Below are 17,791 nucleotides of genomic sequence, written 5' to 3'. Positions count from 1 at the left end.
ATTTTCTCTGTGATCCTGAAACATGACAAGTAATAAGCACCATGTATAATGCCCTCACAAGATGCCTGGGTGCGTCATCACAGCAGCAGAAATTTGTCTCAGGTGGTAGCATAAAATGTGAGGCTTCAAATAGATCACCTGCTAAACACCAACTCCAAAGAAGTCAATGACGCTGACTATTGGTGGGGCATATAACATGCACCCTATTAGATACTGCCTATTTTACAGTGGCACCCAAACAAATTTCCATCCCATTAGATAAGACAGCTGTGCTGTTAGCATTTTCTCTTGTCATCCTTATTCCAATTCCTATTCCAGCTCTGTTAGCTTGGCTCACTGCTAGATGCCTCACCTCACTTGTGACTCGCATGGTGGTGAGCTCCAACCTACAACACCTTGGAGAATTTGCAGCAGAATTGCGCACTACCACACTAAGAGGAGGGCATAAATTTAAGATCATCGCCACCAAAAGATCAAAGCAAAAGAGTAGGAGGATGTTTGTTTTACACAGAGGGACATTTTATGAAGGTGACCCCAAAGTCAGAGGGTGCCCGCAAGCATCTGATCTTCCCAACCAGTGAAGAGGCCACACGGAAAGGGCGTGGGGTCAGGTCGGCACAGGAAAATTGCATTTTTCGCAAAACAATCCTAAATTCTGTGTTTTGTGAGCCACTTCCCACTGTCATGAGATGATGAAAATCCTGCTGATGGAATGCCTTTATCAGAAACGCACTGGATAATGATGCTAAATCAATATGGGGAGGAAGTGGCGGAGTGGTTTTGTCACTGACTGGTATTCCAGAGACCCAGCGTAATGTTCTGGGGACACGGGTTTGAATCCCACCGTAGGAGATGGTGAAATTTGAATTAAATAAGTCTGACGACGACCATGAAATCATCGTCACCATGTTGATTGTTGTAAAAACCCATCTGGTTCACTAGAGAAGGAAATCTACCGTCCTTACCTTGTCTGGCTCATGTGACTCCAGACCCACAGCAATGTGGTTGACTCTTAAATGCCCTCTAAACAGGCAATAAATGCTGGCCTAGCCAGCGACACCCACATCCCATGAACGAATAAAAAATCTCTTTCAAACAGCCCGGATGGCTGTGATGGGCCAAATGACCTCCTTCCTCCCAATACCCCATCCCCACGGAGTAGCAGCATAAATAATTTTGTAGTGCCGATGATGCCTTTGAGCCATGGCTTTGACATTATCGTTGGGACCGCACCTGCCTATAACAGGAGCCTCCAGAGGGAACAGGCAGATCGGAGAACCTCCTTGGGGGACTGCTTCAATGTGGTCCAGACAGCGAGCAGTCTAGGAGGTCATTCGACCCGACTGCCTGCCTCTCTCTCCTACAGTTACATCCATGCCTGGGTGTCCCTAGAGAGGGAGCACATGGTGTTCACCGGCGTGCTTGAGGTCTTCCAAAGACTGTGGGAACAGGGGGAAAGTGGAGTGCATCATCACCCCGAGAATGTCACTCCAGCCTGATTAACTAAGTCTAGTTTAAAGGTTTTGGGATTTGTTTCAGTATATCAGTGTTGCTTCTTTCAGAAGGGGCACTTAGCTCCTCGTTAATGGCAGCTTACAGGTTGGGCCAAATTAAGTATAATGGGAGCCTTGGCTTACTTGTAAGTCATTGAAGATGAAATGCTGACAGCTGTTAAATGGATCCAAAACGGATGGTGCAATAAAAAAACAAGACACACATTGTTTCCTTGATAGTAGGTTTATTCACAGGATGCAACATTACAGATCTCCGTCTCCTAACTACCAACTCAGTGGCCCAACTGACTCTCACAAACGAACATATGAATTAGGAACAGAAGTAGGCCACTCAGCCCCTCAAGCCTGCTCTGCCATTCAATAAGATCATGGATGATTTGATTTCAACCTCAACTTCACATTCCTGCCTACTCCCAATAACTTTTCACCCCCTTGCTTATCAAGAATCCATCTACCTCTGCCTCAAAGATATTCAAGGAATCTGCCTCAATCACCTTTTGAGGAACAGAATTCCAAAGTCTCAAAACACTCAGAATTTTTTTTTCTCATCTCTGCCCTAAATGGGTGACCCTTTATTTTGAAAGTGACCCCAAGTTCTAGATTCTCCCACAAGAGGAAACATCCTCTCCACTTCCACCCAGTCAAGTCCCCTCTGAACCTTATATGTTTCAATCAAATCGCCTTTTACTCTTAACTCTAGTGGATACAAGCCTAGTCTGTTCAACCTTTCCTCATAAGAAAACCCGCCCATTTCAGGTATCAATCTAGTAAACCTTCACTGAACTGCTTCTAATGCATTTACATCTTCCCTTAAGTACACATTACTCCAGATGTGGTCTCACCAATGCCCTGTATAACTGAAGCATAACCTTCTTACTCTTATATTCAATTCCCCTTGCAATAAATAATAACATTCTATTCATTTTGCTAATCATTTGCTGTACCTGCATACTAACCTTTTGTGATTCATGCACTAGGACACCCAGGTCCCTCTGCCTCTCAGAGCTCTGCAATCTCTCATCGCTTAGATAATATGCCTCTTTTTTATTCGTCCTGCCAAAATGGACAACTTCACATTTGCCCACATTATACTCTTACTGTCTGTCTTTATTTTTCTAGCTTGCTTTCTCTTATACTCTAATCTTTCCCTCTTTATTAATATTTTTGTCATTCTTTGCTGTTTTTTATATTCTGTCCAATCTTCTGATCTGTCACTCATCTCTGCACAATTATATGCCTTTTTTTAAGTTTGATGCTATCTTTAACTTTTTTAGTTAATGGATCCTCCTCTTGGAAGTTTTCCTTTCTTGTTTGAATTATCTGTTGTGTATATTCTGAAATAGCCCCTTAAATGCCCGCCACTGCACCTCCATTGACGTATCCCTTAATCTAAATTGCCAGTTCACTTTTGCTAGCTCTGTTTTCTATAACAAATTTCTCAAATTCTGCAGAGCCTCTCCATAGAAAATCATTGATGTGCATCATAAAGATGCCTGTGAGTTTCTCTTTGTGATACCAGTAGAACATTGCTGAATCCGTTTTCAGCTGAATACAATGTACCTTCAGCAAGACAGATTTAACTGAGAAATACCATGCCCTTGACGCATCAGTCAATCTATTTGTTCAATCAATTTGTTTAATTTCCACAGCTTCTCTTCTACATCACTTGTATCTTTAGTTTCAAAAACACTTTCATTTGAAATTTTTCATCCTGCAAAATTACAGCTTTTATGTTCATCGACCTACATTCCCACGAATATGTGGTTAAGAGAGCTAAGAAGATCTTCACGATCACTTTTCCTGCTATGGGGGAGTCCTCGTTAACATCTTGATCGCCAAGTTTCCCTTCGAAATTCTGAACCACTAGTCTTGTTTTAGCCTTCCATGTCTCATCAGGAAGTACTTTTTCCATACATATCCACCTGTGTGATATGGCTGGCTGTCCCATATCTGGCACTTTGGAGAATACACCAAATTCTTTCTAGCTATCCAACTCTTTTTGTTTTGCCTCTCTTTTTGATTTATCCTCTAATTTTTCTGTAGCCATCAAAACTTCCCGATCATAAAGACTTCTACTTCTAGTGGCATTCCTTGATTGTTCTATAGTTCTTGTTCTGTCAAACTATGGCCTCTACTTGGCCCCATCTGGACTACTGATACATGACCCCTCCTTCCAACGATCAGAGGTTCTATTGCCAGTAAGCGATCGTCTCCTAGGGCCAGAGTCACTTCCAGATCCGCTATGGGAACTTGCACTGCATTTTCTAGCTGCTCAAGGTTTTACCTAATTTTGCCAGCCTATAGATTTTTCTTCTTGTCCATCATCTTGAACAGTTAGCCAATGTTTGGATTTGCTCTTGGCTTTTCCTGCTCTCCCAACAAAGATAGCATCCCTCCACTGGACCTTTCTAGTATGTACGTTATCCTAGTACTGACTTTCAGCAGCTGTCCTTTGGGAAAGATTTCCCTATCCTGTACACCTGTATCACTTTGTCCATCGTCATCCAGCCCCTTATTATGCTCCTCATAACTGTCAAACATATGAGTATGTGAAGTGCAGGGTGCCTCGTCACCTTCTACTAACTACTTAGATTCTACAAGTTTATAATCAATCCCGATAACCTAGCTGAATGTACCCGAATAGTTTGATTACCATGTTGGAGAATTACTGTCTTAACCATCACACCCTATCACTTTACCTGGGCTTTTCACTCTTTCTGATCCTCTCTTTTATAGCATAATAAGAGTTTATCTTTAATGGTCTTATGCAGTGCCGTATGGCTCACCAAATTTTCTCTGAGATTTCTGCTTTGATGAATGTCCTTCTCCCTACATGCAATAATGCAAGAATGCAGAAAAAGTGAAACTAATAGCCGTCCCTTCCAAGGCCAGGAGATGATCACACATCACAGAAGGTATTTGTGGATTTCTCCCAAAGACCAACTGATACGGACTATAGCCCCCAACCCTTGAAGCAAATTCTTTGCATGGAGTGCCCACATCAGGGCACATGTTAGCTTATAATTAGGTTGGTTAGCGGAGATCTTCTGGAGCGTCTCATCAATCACCGTGTGATTTCTTTCACAATGCCAATTACTGAAGGGACTTTCAGCTGCAGTGTTCATCACTACAATGTTCGCACATCTCTAAATTCATCATTGGTAAAGTCCCCATTATTAGTCAGGAATCTAGCCAGTGCCCCCAGTCCGGTCCCTATCCATTTTTCCATGATTTTATCCACAATCACTCTTTTGTTCTTACCATGTATTACTGTAGAAAGACTGAATTGTGTTGCCATGTCGATAAAATGCAAGATAAAAATGTTTCTATCCTTTTCCCACACCTTTAAATTCATAGTTACTACTTCATTAAAGTCTCAGGCTAATGGGAGACTTACAATAGGTTGTGATGGTGTTCTCCTATACTTTCTGTCTATATCACATTTTTTCACTAATCTCTTCAATAAGCTTTGTGTGCTCATCATCAACTATCCCTGCATCCTTTAGGAGGATTTTTAAACTGCAACAAGAGGGATGAGCAATTTGTTGGTGTAACTTTAAGACAATTTGCTTTTTTTCCTCTCAAACTCCTATCGCCTGATGCCATTAACACTTCTTCAACATTCTGATTAGAGATGCTAGGTTTTGTTAAAAGGATGCAATGATGAATTGATTGGGTATATTGTAAATCTACTGACTTTCTAAAGACAATTGCTTTATCATGCTCCTTGTCCAATTTCATTGTGCCCTTTTCACAGATGGCTTGCTCAGCAGCAAGGGTAACTCTTTAGATACTACATCTGTATGAATAAAGTAGCTTACCCCCAGCTACTCTACATAGAATCAACACTCTTTTCAGTGACTTTAACGTGCCGTCAACCCTGAGCCTCAAGAAAGTGGAACTTTCTTATTCCTTGACCTTACTTCAATCCTTCCTATGGAGTGAATCTAAATATCATTTCAACCAATCTGTTCTACATACCATGGGTGTGCAACCACTGTCCAACACGGCAGAATTAAATGATTCCGTGACTAGTACACTCAGTACTGGGCTGAAGCTTCTTGTGACCAGCACAATTACCTCAGACTGATCACTAGATATCATTTAAAAAAAATAATAATAATTCATGGGTTGTGGGCATCGCTGGCTAGGCCACCATTTAATGCCCATCCCTAATTGCCCTCGAGAAGGTGGTGGTGAGCTGACATCTTGAACCACTTCTGAACCTTCCATGTCATGTGTTGCCTCTGAAACCTTGTTGTTCTGTATTGGACAAATTACCGCATATTGATATTTTGAATCACATCCGAAACCTGTTAATAACCCCCACCTCCATCACCACCACCGACCCCGCCTCCCACCCTCCCCGCCAGGCTTTCCTGGGGTTCATTCTTCTGTTATTATTACTCCACCCAAGTCGTCTGCCCGATCTGTCAAAAATGGTCTCCATCCTCACTTCTTTTGTCGGAGATTTTTCTGTTCTATTGATGCCTGCTCACCATATCTGAACACTCTCGAAATGCCGTGAACATCGAATCCTCTATCTTCTGTGACACTGCCGAATGTCCCATTTGTGCCATGAAGACTGCTAGAATTGATTGTTTTCCAGGTAATCTTTTAAAGACTCAGACATCTGATCCAAAAGCGTGTCTCTTTCTGAGAATCTAGCTCAAGTTACGATTAGTAGCCTACCCACGTGCGGCACTTTAACACAACCCAACAATTTGAAACTAAGCACTGAACCAGGAATTTCTAAGTAAAATTTCTGCAATCTTGTATATAGAGTCTGTTAAATTCCATGATATATTCTTCTATGGAATAACTGCCCATCTTTCTAAAGTTATCGAAGTCTGACCATGTCTCCTACGCTACTATTTTAACAGATCATCTTTCTTATGGATTTATCCATAAAACTTAATAGAATATCCAAAAACTTACTCAGTGTCCAGCTGATGGGCCTCTGGTTGAGAAAATACTTTGCACCTTATCTTGCTTTTGTTAGGATGCGACAGTGCCAAGGTCATACCTGGTTTTCTCTTTAGCAAGGACGGAACCAGTGTCCACATAGCTGCTTAATTCTTCCACTCGTCATAAGGTTCAGATTCAGAGAACATTGGTGGAAAATCATACCCTGACACTTTACACTTTGTTTCAGCCATTCTTCTCAAAAGTAACTCCGATTACAACCTTCTGTCTGAATAAAACATTCTTAGGGCGGGATTTTCCGGTCTCACCGAAAGTCAATGGACTTTTGGCTGGCTCGCCACATCCCCCATGATGGATCCTGCCACACCGGAAAATCCCGGCCTTAGTTTCCAATCTTCACCTTTAGGTAACCATCCTCTGTTACCACGATAAATTGATCAAAACCAGATGGTGAAGTGCGAAACAAGACATAAATCTTTTCCTTGATAGTAGGTTTATTCACAGGGTGCAGAATTACAGATCTCTGCCTCCTAACTACCAACCCAGTGTCCCAGCTGACTCTCTTTATATACTCTTTTTGAAACCAATAAAATAAACAAATAAACTAATTAAATTGGCAGTCTCTTAAAGGGGCACTGTAATAAAAAAACAAAACTTTGAAAGGGAGCTTATCGAGTCAAATCAGAATGGTATGCTTGGGGCTGACAATGCGCTCCAGCTCCTGTGAAACCCACCGGTCGTGGAAAGCCTCGACTGCACCCGTGGACAATGCGTGTTTCCTCTCCAGGGACACCCAGGCGTATTTATAATCATACTGCTGAATGGAACATTTTACAACACAGACACCAGTATCGACCATTCATCCTCCTCCAGATACCATACCCACAAATATGCTTGGCAAAGTGCTGCAGTGGTTTACCATTGCCTTCTGCAGTATGGCTGACCAGGAAACTCTCCTGTTCTTACCACCTGCCAACAGGCGAATTGGAAGGTTTTACAGGCTGATAATCAATCTGTTTGGCCATGGCCATCAAGTCCTGAAATGGGACTTGAACCCAGAGCTTCTAACCCAGAAGTAGGGACACTACCATTGTGCCACAAGACCGTCACCTGACTTTCTTTATACCCTTTTGAGTCCTTAATAAAACAATGTTCATCACCTTCGAATCTTTAACAACATAATCAATCGTCCATTAACATCAGCAGAAACAAAGTGACCTCAGCTAGAGCAGCTGGACTCAATTAATCACTCCCACACACTGTTCCCACTGTGTGGGTAGAAGTTAATGCCATCCCCTGAGGTGATTTTGGTAGTGCGGGGATATTTAATCAAGCTAAAGGGTGTGGGTTGGGGACCCCACCACCTTCCTGACTCTACCCTGATTAAGTTCAGAGTGGGAAGGTTCATGGACTACCTTCCTGCCCCGAAACTGATTGAAGCCCTTAATAGAGCAATTAGTGTCCACTTAAGGGCCTTATTCCACTGCCACTAATATTCAGCCTGCAGCAGGCAAGGGAGTAGCCATGTGAGTAACCCAAAAATCACAACTGTGTGGGCTCCTGGAGGGATGGAGGGGGTTCTTTATCCAAAGGCGCTCGGTGCCTGATCGAGGGACTTGGCATCAGGAAAGGGGAAGGGTGCTGAAAGATACCCCCTGCCCTTGCCTCAGATCTGTCCCTCCCCTGATCCACACCTTGCAACCCCCACCCCACCCTCACTCACCTTTGGCCTAGATCCTTGGTGATCCTGAGCCTCTGGTGGGTTCTTTGCCGGCAGCTGCCACCGCTAGCAAATGGGCCAAAGGCCACCACTTTGAAAAGTGCCAGGTCTACTCAAATTATCCTGGAAAGGCAAAGTACCTCAAAAATTTGATCACCAGTTTAGGCAAGCTGTTTCACGTTGTTACTATGCAGTGGGGATGCAACTGAAATTTTCCACCAATAGGATACTGCTTCCAGTCTAAGATGTTCTGCCTACCAGACAATTGAGCAATGTCGCGTAAATACGTCCCAACGATTGGCTGATTGAATCAAACGATATGTTCCTCTGGCTGTTTTGTAATAGGCAGAGTACAGAGCCTACTCAATCCGCCCGTGTTTGCAAACCCCACAACAAAACGTCTACTGTTAGATAGGATTCTGCAGTTGGGCAGGACTTGCTGAACAATCTTGAGTGCGTCAGTAGCTACACTAACAACCAATTTATAATGATCAGTTGAACTGATAGGGTGGCTCGTTTATGCTTGTTTGAAGCGACATACATTCATATGTAGGGACCTATTCTCTGCAAACAAAAGGAATATGTTCAAGCATTGCACCATTTCCAAATTACCCAGAAACCTGGGGAGCCTACATTTCCCCGTTGCTTTCTCCATGACAATACCTTGGCCAACCAAAGTCAACGTGCCAACCAATCAACACTCTTTTTCTCCTGCAGTATAAATTGTCGTGACTGTTTGAAATTTGGTATTCTTTCATTTGTCCTGATAAGTGCAAGGTGAAAGGCTTTAGCAACAGGTCTCTCTTTTCAGCAATATTCAAGTTCCATACTACCATGCAACTGTTTACATACACCAATGCATTCGTAAAGTAGGTAAATCTAAACGATTCTAGCACCCTCCCTTTCCTGGAGATTGTGGCGATCTTTAGCATGTTACTAGGGTTCATTTAAATTATCTTTTTGTGCACCTTAACTATACTGCATTCTATGAATTAAGATGATACAAAATTGCAACATAAGCAGGAGGCGAAGTTGTTGAAATGATAAACATCAAATTTTGGTAAGGTCAATATGTTTAAGAAGCAAATCATACTGCCTACGTAAACTGCAAACTACCTGCTGTTCAAGCTTCCTCCGTGGAAGTGGTGTTCCACAAGTATCACTGCTGTTCACAATTTACATGAATTATTTGGACTTTGGGATCAAAAGTACGGTTTCTAAATTTGTGGATGACACCAAATTGCTGGGGACAATCAATACTGAGGAGGACAGAACCAAATTTCAAAAGGACATTAATAAACTTGCAGAATGGACAAATAATTGGCAAAACAAGTTCAATACAAATAAATGTGAGGTAGTACATTTTGGTAGGAAGAACAGCCAAGGTCACGTTACTTTGAAAGTGCGAGTCTAGGTGAAATAGAGGAACAAATGGGCCTTGGAGTACAAATAGATCAATCACTAAAAGTTGTGCCACAACTTAGCAAGGCCATTAAAAAAAGCAGATCAATCATAAGGCCTTTATTTCAAGGGGAACAGAATTATATCAAAGGAAAAAATACTAAATCTGTATCGAACCTCGGTTAGACCACACTTAAAGAGTGCTATGTGCAGTTCTGGTCGCCTTATTATAAAATGGATATAGAGGCACTGGAGAGTGTACAGAGAAGATTTATAGGGATGATGTGTGTGTATAAGTATCAGGAAAGGACTGGCAGGCTAGGTCTCTTATTCTTGAAAAAAGGTGATCTAATGGAAGTCTTTAAAATTATGAAAGATCTTGATAGAGTGGATACTAAGAAAATGTTTCCTCTTGTGGGGAAGAACTAAGATAGTCACCAAGAAATCCAATAGGGAATTCGGAAGAATCTTCTTCATCCAACGAGTGCTAAGATTGCTAAACTCACTACCACAGCGAGCGGTTTAAATAAATAGTATAGCTGCATTTAAGGGGAAACTAGACAATTATATGAGGGAGGAGGAAATAGATCATTACAAAGATAGATTTAGATGAGAAAATATTGGAGGAGAACTGAGTGGAGCATAAACGCTGGTATGGACTGGTTGGGCCAAATGGCCTGTTTATGTGCTGAATATCCTATGTAATCCTATAAGAATAATTGTTGAATCTGCAAAAGGCTAAAACTACCCAGGACCAGTAACGTCAAGCATATTAAAGTTGCAGATTAGTCTATAAGCTGACCAGGGAGAAGGGCTATTGACATCAGCTGTGATGCTGACTAGAAGTTGCTTCTCACCTTCCGAATAACAATGGTATAAAATGAGGTGGATAGACAATAATAAGGGAAAAAACAAGTACTAATGCATTACAGACTAGACCAAAATGCACTTCAGCCCTTCAAAGAATAAATCCTGCTCACTCCAGATTGATGATTGGTGTTAGTCAGTCAAAGCGGCATCATAAACAAGGCATAAATTCACATGATTCACATATATAACAAAAACAATTTTAGCAAAATGGCTCCATACTAAAACCTAAAGTGCTCAATATCTTTACTGATTGAGTGAAGAATATTTGAGCCTACCATTTTGTTCTCTTTGAACTCCGGCTGCTAGTAGGTCTGGCTCCCCAAAGCTGATGTCATTGAGTCTGGATCCTAAGCATTCAACGGAAAGAAGCTTACACCATTCCTCTGCCTCCAGTTCTGTGAACACATATATGGCAAGACATAAGATCATCACACCCTGCCACTGTTCAGGCTACAAATATTCATATTAACTTAAAGGGTTAGCAATGAAAGACATCTACAGCTTGAGGTATTTAGATTTTAGTTCACAAATTATTTGATTAATAAGTCTGGAAGCCTGCTTGGATTCATTTAGATAATGTCTATGTAACCTTTTACTCAAAACCAATATCAGTCAGAATTGATCACTAAAACATAAATTAGACCAATAAAAACAAACTGACAATAAATCCGCACACTGCGACAATGATAAGTGTATTATTTGGACACAGCTCACACTTATTATGTCCTAATGGATGCTCCATTTATTGTTAACAGTATACACCGTTTTGTAAAGAGCGGAGTGCTGTATCATGTAACAATGTATTTTTCTGCAGCTAAGATGGATTTATGTTTGATTTGGTCTGCCCGTCAGTTTAAAGCTGCAAAAGCAATAGCTGTTAATATGCACATCTTTATGCCCATTATTGTTTTCTTTCTCTTCTTTTTCCATTCAATCGTTTTATTTTCCTCTGAGAGACATCAAACCTAATGGTCCAGTTTACACAAGAATTGACTTCAATGGGAAAGAGAATTGTACGGGTTATGAAGCAGGCTATCAATTCATAATGACATATTTTCCAATGTTATCCAAGACCAATTTCATCTATTTATTCATTTGTAGGTTCCTTATCTGTTCAATTCTGCCTTGTTCCTACACTGTAACCTCTCCAGTTCAGAATGCCTGGGACCAAGTCATTTCTGGGTTTTGTAATTTTCAGGATGATAGAATGGTGAGAAAATGCCTAAGTGTGAGAGCCAGAAAGCAGATAGAAATATTTACCTGAAACATGTGATAAAACATCACAGAGTAGTGATGAAAATTGTTTTACTTATCCAAATGCTGGATCTCCCCATGTTTCCATCCCCAAAGCACTGTACTAAAATGACGCTGCGTGTTGCTTGGGTCTGTGCGACACAGACAACTGGTGTTTCCAAACAATAGATTTACGGATTGGAGGGGTTACCGTACATTTCATGAAGATGACGGTGAGACTGCCAGCTCCAATGTAACACAGAGACTTGGATTGTCCTCGGTTATAGTTAGGATATTAGTGGGGTGAAAATTCGGAGAGGAAGCAAATGCGCCTGCTTTCATCGATAACCCCCACTTCTGGGATTTACTATTGGAGATGCTGGCAGGTGTTGAAAGTAAATGATAATGGCAGAGTGCTTTCATACATCGCAATGTAAGCACCTAATATTGCCAACATGTTACTGGAATCTAGTGTTATTAAGGGCCAGTGGAAAGCCCTTTAAATTGTAAAATCCTCAAACTAAAACTCCTCCCTTTACATAACTCACAGACAACATCAGCACAGGCAGATGATACTGTCAGATTCCAGTTGAAACAAACAAATTAGGCAGGCCCCAGGAAATCTCCCAGTGATAAAAGCTGATCGCCTTATGCTCTATAAATGGAGATGAGTTTTGTACAGTGCTGAGAGATTTCCTTTAGTAACAGATGCATTACTTCAAATCAGATCAAACCCTTAACATTATTTCTCTTAGGTTCACTGGTCTGTGGTTATGTTAGGGTTTTGAGTTGGTTATTTATTCTTTCATGTGATGTGGGCATTGCTGGCTATGGCCAGCATTTATTGCCCATCCCTAATTGCCCTTGAGAAGGCGGTGCCTCCTTGAACTGCTGCACTTCATGTGCTGCAGGTACACCCACAGTTGTGTCAGGGAGTTCCAGGATTTTGACCCAGCGACAGCAAAGGAGCAGCAATATATTTCCAAGTCAGGATGATGTGTGGTTTGGAGAGGAATTTGCAGGTGGCAGTTCTCCCATGCACCTGCTGCCCTGGTCTTTCTAGGTGGTAGAGGTTGCGGGTTTGGAAGGCACCGTCGAAGGAGCCTTGGTGAGTTGTTAGAGCCCATCTTGTAGATGGTACACACTGCTGCCACTGTGCGTCGGTGGTGGAGGGAGTGAGTGTTTAAGGTGGTGGATTGGGTGCCAATCACAAAAAGAATCACTTTTCCTATAAGGGAAACTTGCAGTACTGGGATTAAGCAACAGTAGGTGCAAGTGAGTTGAAAATAGGTTGGCTAAGGTATGTAGATTGAGTACAGAGTAAAACAGGACAGGGAGATTCTGTGTATTAGATTCATGCTAAAGGGGCAGTTGGGGAGCTGGATGGTTAGGTGCAGAATTCTTGGTATGTGCAAAGCATGATGGCCAGGATTTTCTCAAATCAGTTGGGGCCCTGACATCGCTGGAAATGCATGCAGGCAATATGCACAAGCGGTCGGAAGGGCCTCCTCAATTTTACGGGCAGCAGATAATTAAGTAGCTACCACCGGCGTTGCCGCCCTATTTAGGATGGCCACTCACCCGACGAGAGCTGGTGGCCCAATTAGGAGTGGCTGCAAGAAAAGGGCCCTGCAGCCTATAGCAGGTAGGCCGAAGGACTTTAAAAAACAAACAAAATTGCTGCTGATAGAGAGGAAACTCTTCTGAGGAAATTGCTGGGGCTGCAGGACTTCCTCTCCTGCCCGTGGACCTCTCTTTGCTTAAAAATGCTCATCCCAGACTGCCACTGGGAGGCTACCTACATTTAGCCGGTGGCTTCCCCATGCTGTCAGTAAAATGCCGAAGGCCTGGTAAAATGGCCCTTAATAGGGCCTTTGCATATTCAAATTGGCTTCCCACCTCCTTGTTCTTTACCCGCTGTCAGTAAAATTCCCTGGAGAGAAATTGTCAGGAAGCCCATCCGCCACGACTCCCTGCAATTTTACTGACCATCCCACCACCCCCCCAATTGTTTTCCCATCTCATATGAGGCAGTAAAATTCTACCCAATAAGTCCCCTCAAATGTTAGGTTAAAGAATATATTTTCTCATTCATTCTTGATGCCAACCAACTAATCAGACAGCAAAGACCTGGTTGGTGTCAAGGGTGGTGATGGAGGATAATGTTGGGTGTCATCAGTCTGGATACGGAAGCTAATCCCATGACAGTGAATGATGCTCCCAAGGGACAGTATGAGAAAAGGAAAGAGGGAATGAAGGATGGAAATCGTGACAGGCAGGAGTGGAATTATGTAACACTAATAGAATGGAGGTCAACCAAATAGAAGGATGGAGTCATTGGCCATGTCAAACACCACCAGGAGACTGAGGAGAACAAGAAGGAATTGCGCAAATACAAATAAACAATCTATTGCGTGGCTGTAACACCCAAGTAATAAGTTCATATTAAAGTAATCTGTGCAATGAAAATAAAATGATACTTGTGGAAATGGAAATGAGATAGGAAAGGGGTGTCAATTCAAGAGGTTAGAGGGATCAAGAGTGCACCTTTTAAGGAAGGGATTATGGCAGTCTGGAAGTCTTGAAGAATGTGGAACAGAACATGAGGAAAAGGAGCCATTGATGAAACTGTTGGGCAGTGGACCAAAGAGAATTTGGTGTGTGGTAATTGTGCGGTTTGGGTTGGGATCAGGAGGTGGATCTTATAAAGTGGGTGAGCTGATGTTGGGCAGAAAGGGATGGGAGAGAAGCTATAGAGTGTTATGTACAACGTACACTGGGGTTATTAGGAAAGGGGGACGAGATCAGGCAAAAGCAACTGAGTTAGCCAAGAGGACATCTTAATCTTCACAATAAGAAAATCCATGAGCTCTTTACACTTGATATTCACAAACATTTCTTGCTGAAATAATTTGTCTTTGGGACTTAGTCAGACCATTTGTTGGATGTTACCAAAGTGAAAATCTATACCTAACAGAAACCATTCTAAAAATTAATACATTGACTTCAAATTTGGACTTACTCTGTTTCCACATGATAACAGGTTTACAACTTACCCCAATCCAAATTTAAAACACTCCAAAGAATTGAGCAGGTGAATACACTAGTGGTTATAACACTTGACTGGCAACCAAGTGATCAGATTAAATCCCATCATGGCAATTTAGGGAACTGGCTGCAATAAATATGGTATTATTTGCGCCAGCAGTAGAAAATAACAATAGAAGCCACAGCAAATTGTTAAAAGCCTAACTAGTAAATGAAGATAAGCCTTCTCCTAGCTGGTTTGTATCTAACTGCAGTCCCATGCTACATGATTGACTCTTATTGACCTCAGGGCAACTAGACATAAGCAATAACTGTAGTCTTCCCAATGCTGCCCGCATTCCAAGAATAATGTTAGTGGTGTGGAACTGAGAGAATGTTGAGCCCACAACTGAGGAGTAAATATTACGGCAAAGAGTTGATCTTTCAGGCATTTGCTAGTGACCAGGTACAGGGGCCCTAAGAGCAAACTAGTGTCTTAGCTTCAGTGGGTAGCCAGGTGCATGAAGAAAAGGGAACTAAATAATGGGGAAACTTACCTGGACGTACATTTTGAACTGAATTTGTTTTCTGCAGCTTTCTTTTGATGAGGTTTAAGTATATTACAAAGATATTACATCAGTGTATTACAATTCTAGTTACTATCAATAAACCAGATTATTTTATTGGTAGCTTGAGAAACTAGCTCAACCCATTCTACAGTCAACTAAGCAGCTGTCTCAACTCCAGTAAATCTAACATCCCAGTGACAGCAGTAATCAAAATAGTTCAAACTGGTTTGTTTCAATGCAATTCCCCGAAATTGATGAAGCCATTGTAAAAATAGTGGAATTTTAAGCTCAAATGATGTTTGACACAAATTGGGTTTTTGCAATCTTTTGCCCTGGTTTAAAAAACAATGTATTAGAAGCCAGAGCCCCATAAAAAACTGGCCATGACCCCAAATTGAATTAATCAACATGGCGAGTTTCCACAGTGATCTGCGTCCTATCTGTGCTGACCATCTGAAATTTCCCAGAAAATGGGCAGAGCTTACATCACAGAATGATGTGCTGCAAAGTCCTGTACTGCAATCCGATATCCATTGAGGTTATACATGACAGACTGAGCCCTTACTCCAGATTGTTGGTTTCAGCACTAGTTTGTGTGTAATAATATTGATAACAATGTCCTCTCCTGTCACGGTTACTTTATGATGCACTATAGCATAACTTCAATGGGAAATAAAATTGAGTGGGATGTAAAGCAGGTGGCTGATTCACTTTAACCCATTTTATGCTATTGTCCAAGACCAATTTCACCCCTTTGTCTGGCTTCGACATGGCGGCTGCCCCTTTAAATGTGCTCACATGAGATATGAATTTAAAAACCAGCTATAGTCAACTTCCATCTTTCAGTCTACATTAATATAACTGCATTGAGGATGGTTAGAACAGTTTTTTGTTCTATTTGGTCTGAGGAGCCAAGCCACATTCAACAAACATACAGCACGGCTTAAAAACAGAAAATGCTGGAAAAACTCAGCAGGTCTGACAGCATTAAGAAACAGAGTTAACGTTGCAAGTCCGCACCCAATTGTTTTGCCACAGCAGTTTGTAAAGGGTGAGTTATTTAAATTCCCAGAGGGAAACTGTAAACAACTGACATAACCTATATTTTCAATTGGTATGTTTTGAGTTGCAGCTCTAAGTTCAGGAATAAGACCACCAGTTCTCAAGAGGTTTTAATATGAAACTAAATGAGACATTTATTAATTTACAGCAAATTAAACATATACATATGGCTACTAATTACTACTATCATAACTTTTCAAATTAATCTCCACTAAGGCAACAATAACCAATAGACTTAACCAGACACCAGGCAAAAGCATTTTCATCTTACAAATTCAAAATGAGGTTCCTTTCAATTTGTTCCTTTGCAGACAGTTGCAGGCTTACAGGCTTAGATCTTACACGCCTCTGACCTGCGCACACAAACTCCTCTTTGTTACACCCAGCCTTCCCCTTTGAATGTAAATTTTCACTGTATCACCAGGCCCTTTGAACCCCTTTCATAATGCAATCTTATTAGTAATATAAATATTGCTTGGTGTCTCCTAGCTAGATGCAAGACTTCACTCCCATTTTTGAATACTCTATTCAACAAAAGGTACAGACTCGAAATATTAACTCTGTTTCTCTCCCCACAGATGCTGTCAGACTTGCTGAGCTTTTCCAGCATTTTCTGTTTTTATTTCAGATTTCCAGCATCCGCAGTAATTTGCTTTTATCATATTGTATGACTTGTTCAGTTAGGTGAAATACCAACAGTAATTTTTGCATTAGTTGTCAATTATTCAATTCCATCATTGTTGGGGCAATGTACACGTCAGTGCTAAGCTGAGTGGAAGTTAACTGAGATAATCTAAACGTTACATCAGGCTAGTTCAGATTCCACAGTGATAATGAAAAACATTAGCATCACAGTGTAGTCTTTTCTTTAAATCAAAAATACAGTAATTCAGTATAGTGTTCTGATTATAATTTTCCTTTTGCAGAGCTAAATAGTATAACTCATATTGTAAATATAAATGAACTTATTCACTTAGTCACCTTTTGCTTGATCAATGTAGTTAATAGCTTAAATCTGAATGAAGTTGTAACATTGTAGAGGCACTGGTTAATTCCGGTAGCTAAAAATAATTATCAGAAAGATTTATCTATTTGCTATTCTAGACATGTTACTGAAACCTTACCTAGATATGAACGCTGGTGAAGATACTTTCAAGGTAGTAGTGTTCTTAATTCCTTTGTATCCCCTTGCTGTTCTTTATATCTCACCCAGTACGAAGAGATCCCCATTACCCTTTGAATTTATGTCGTTGTTTCCTTTAGTTTTATAGCAGTCTACGGTGAACAAATTCTGTCTTGTGCCTCAAAGTCAGTATTACCTAAATTTAAAATATTAGTTTGTGACTTATCCTTCTCCCTCTCAAATCTAAAATCAAATTCAATCTGTTTTGGTCACTTTTGGCTAGGTGTTCCCTTGCCATTAGATTATTGACTAATTCTGGTTCATTAATCACCACAAAATCCAATGT

The 17,791-nt window shown here is 41.1% G+C and overlaps 1 protein-coding gene across 1 annotated transcript in view; it reads right to left on the bottom strand.

Annotated features, from left to right (window-relative positions):
* The window catches only part of dok6 (docking protein 6), a 422,100-nt gene that overhangs the window by 96,070 nt on the left and 308,239 nt on the right, over positions 1-17,791 (bottom strand). Inside the window, exon 4 of the mRNA XM_078540045.1 lies at positions 10,707-10,826. Coding sequence (XP_078396171.1) covers positions 10,707-10,826 — 120 coding nt within the window. The remainder of the gene's footprint in view (positions 1-10,706; positions 10,827-17,791) is intronic.

The sequence above is a fragment of the Cetorhinus maximus genome, chromosome 4 (assembly GCF_964194155.1).
Source record: "Cetorhinus maximus chromosome 4, sCetMax3.hap1.1, whole genome shotgun sequence".
In the NCBI taxonomy this organism is placed as follows: domain Eukaryota; kingdom Metazoa; phylum Chordata; class Chondrichthyes; order Lamniformes; family Cetorhinidae; genus Cetorhinus; species Cetorhinus maximus.
This window is presented reverse-complemented; position numbering and strand designations above follow the sequence as displayed.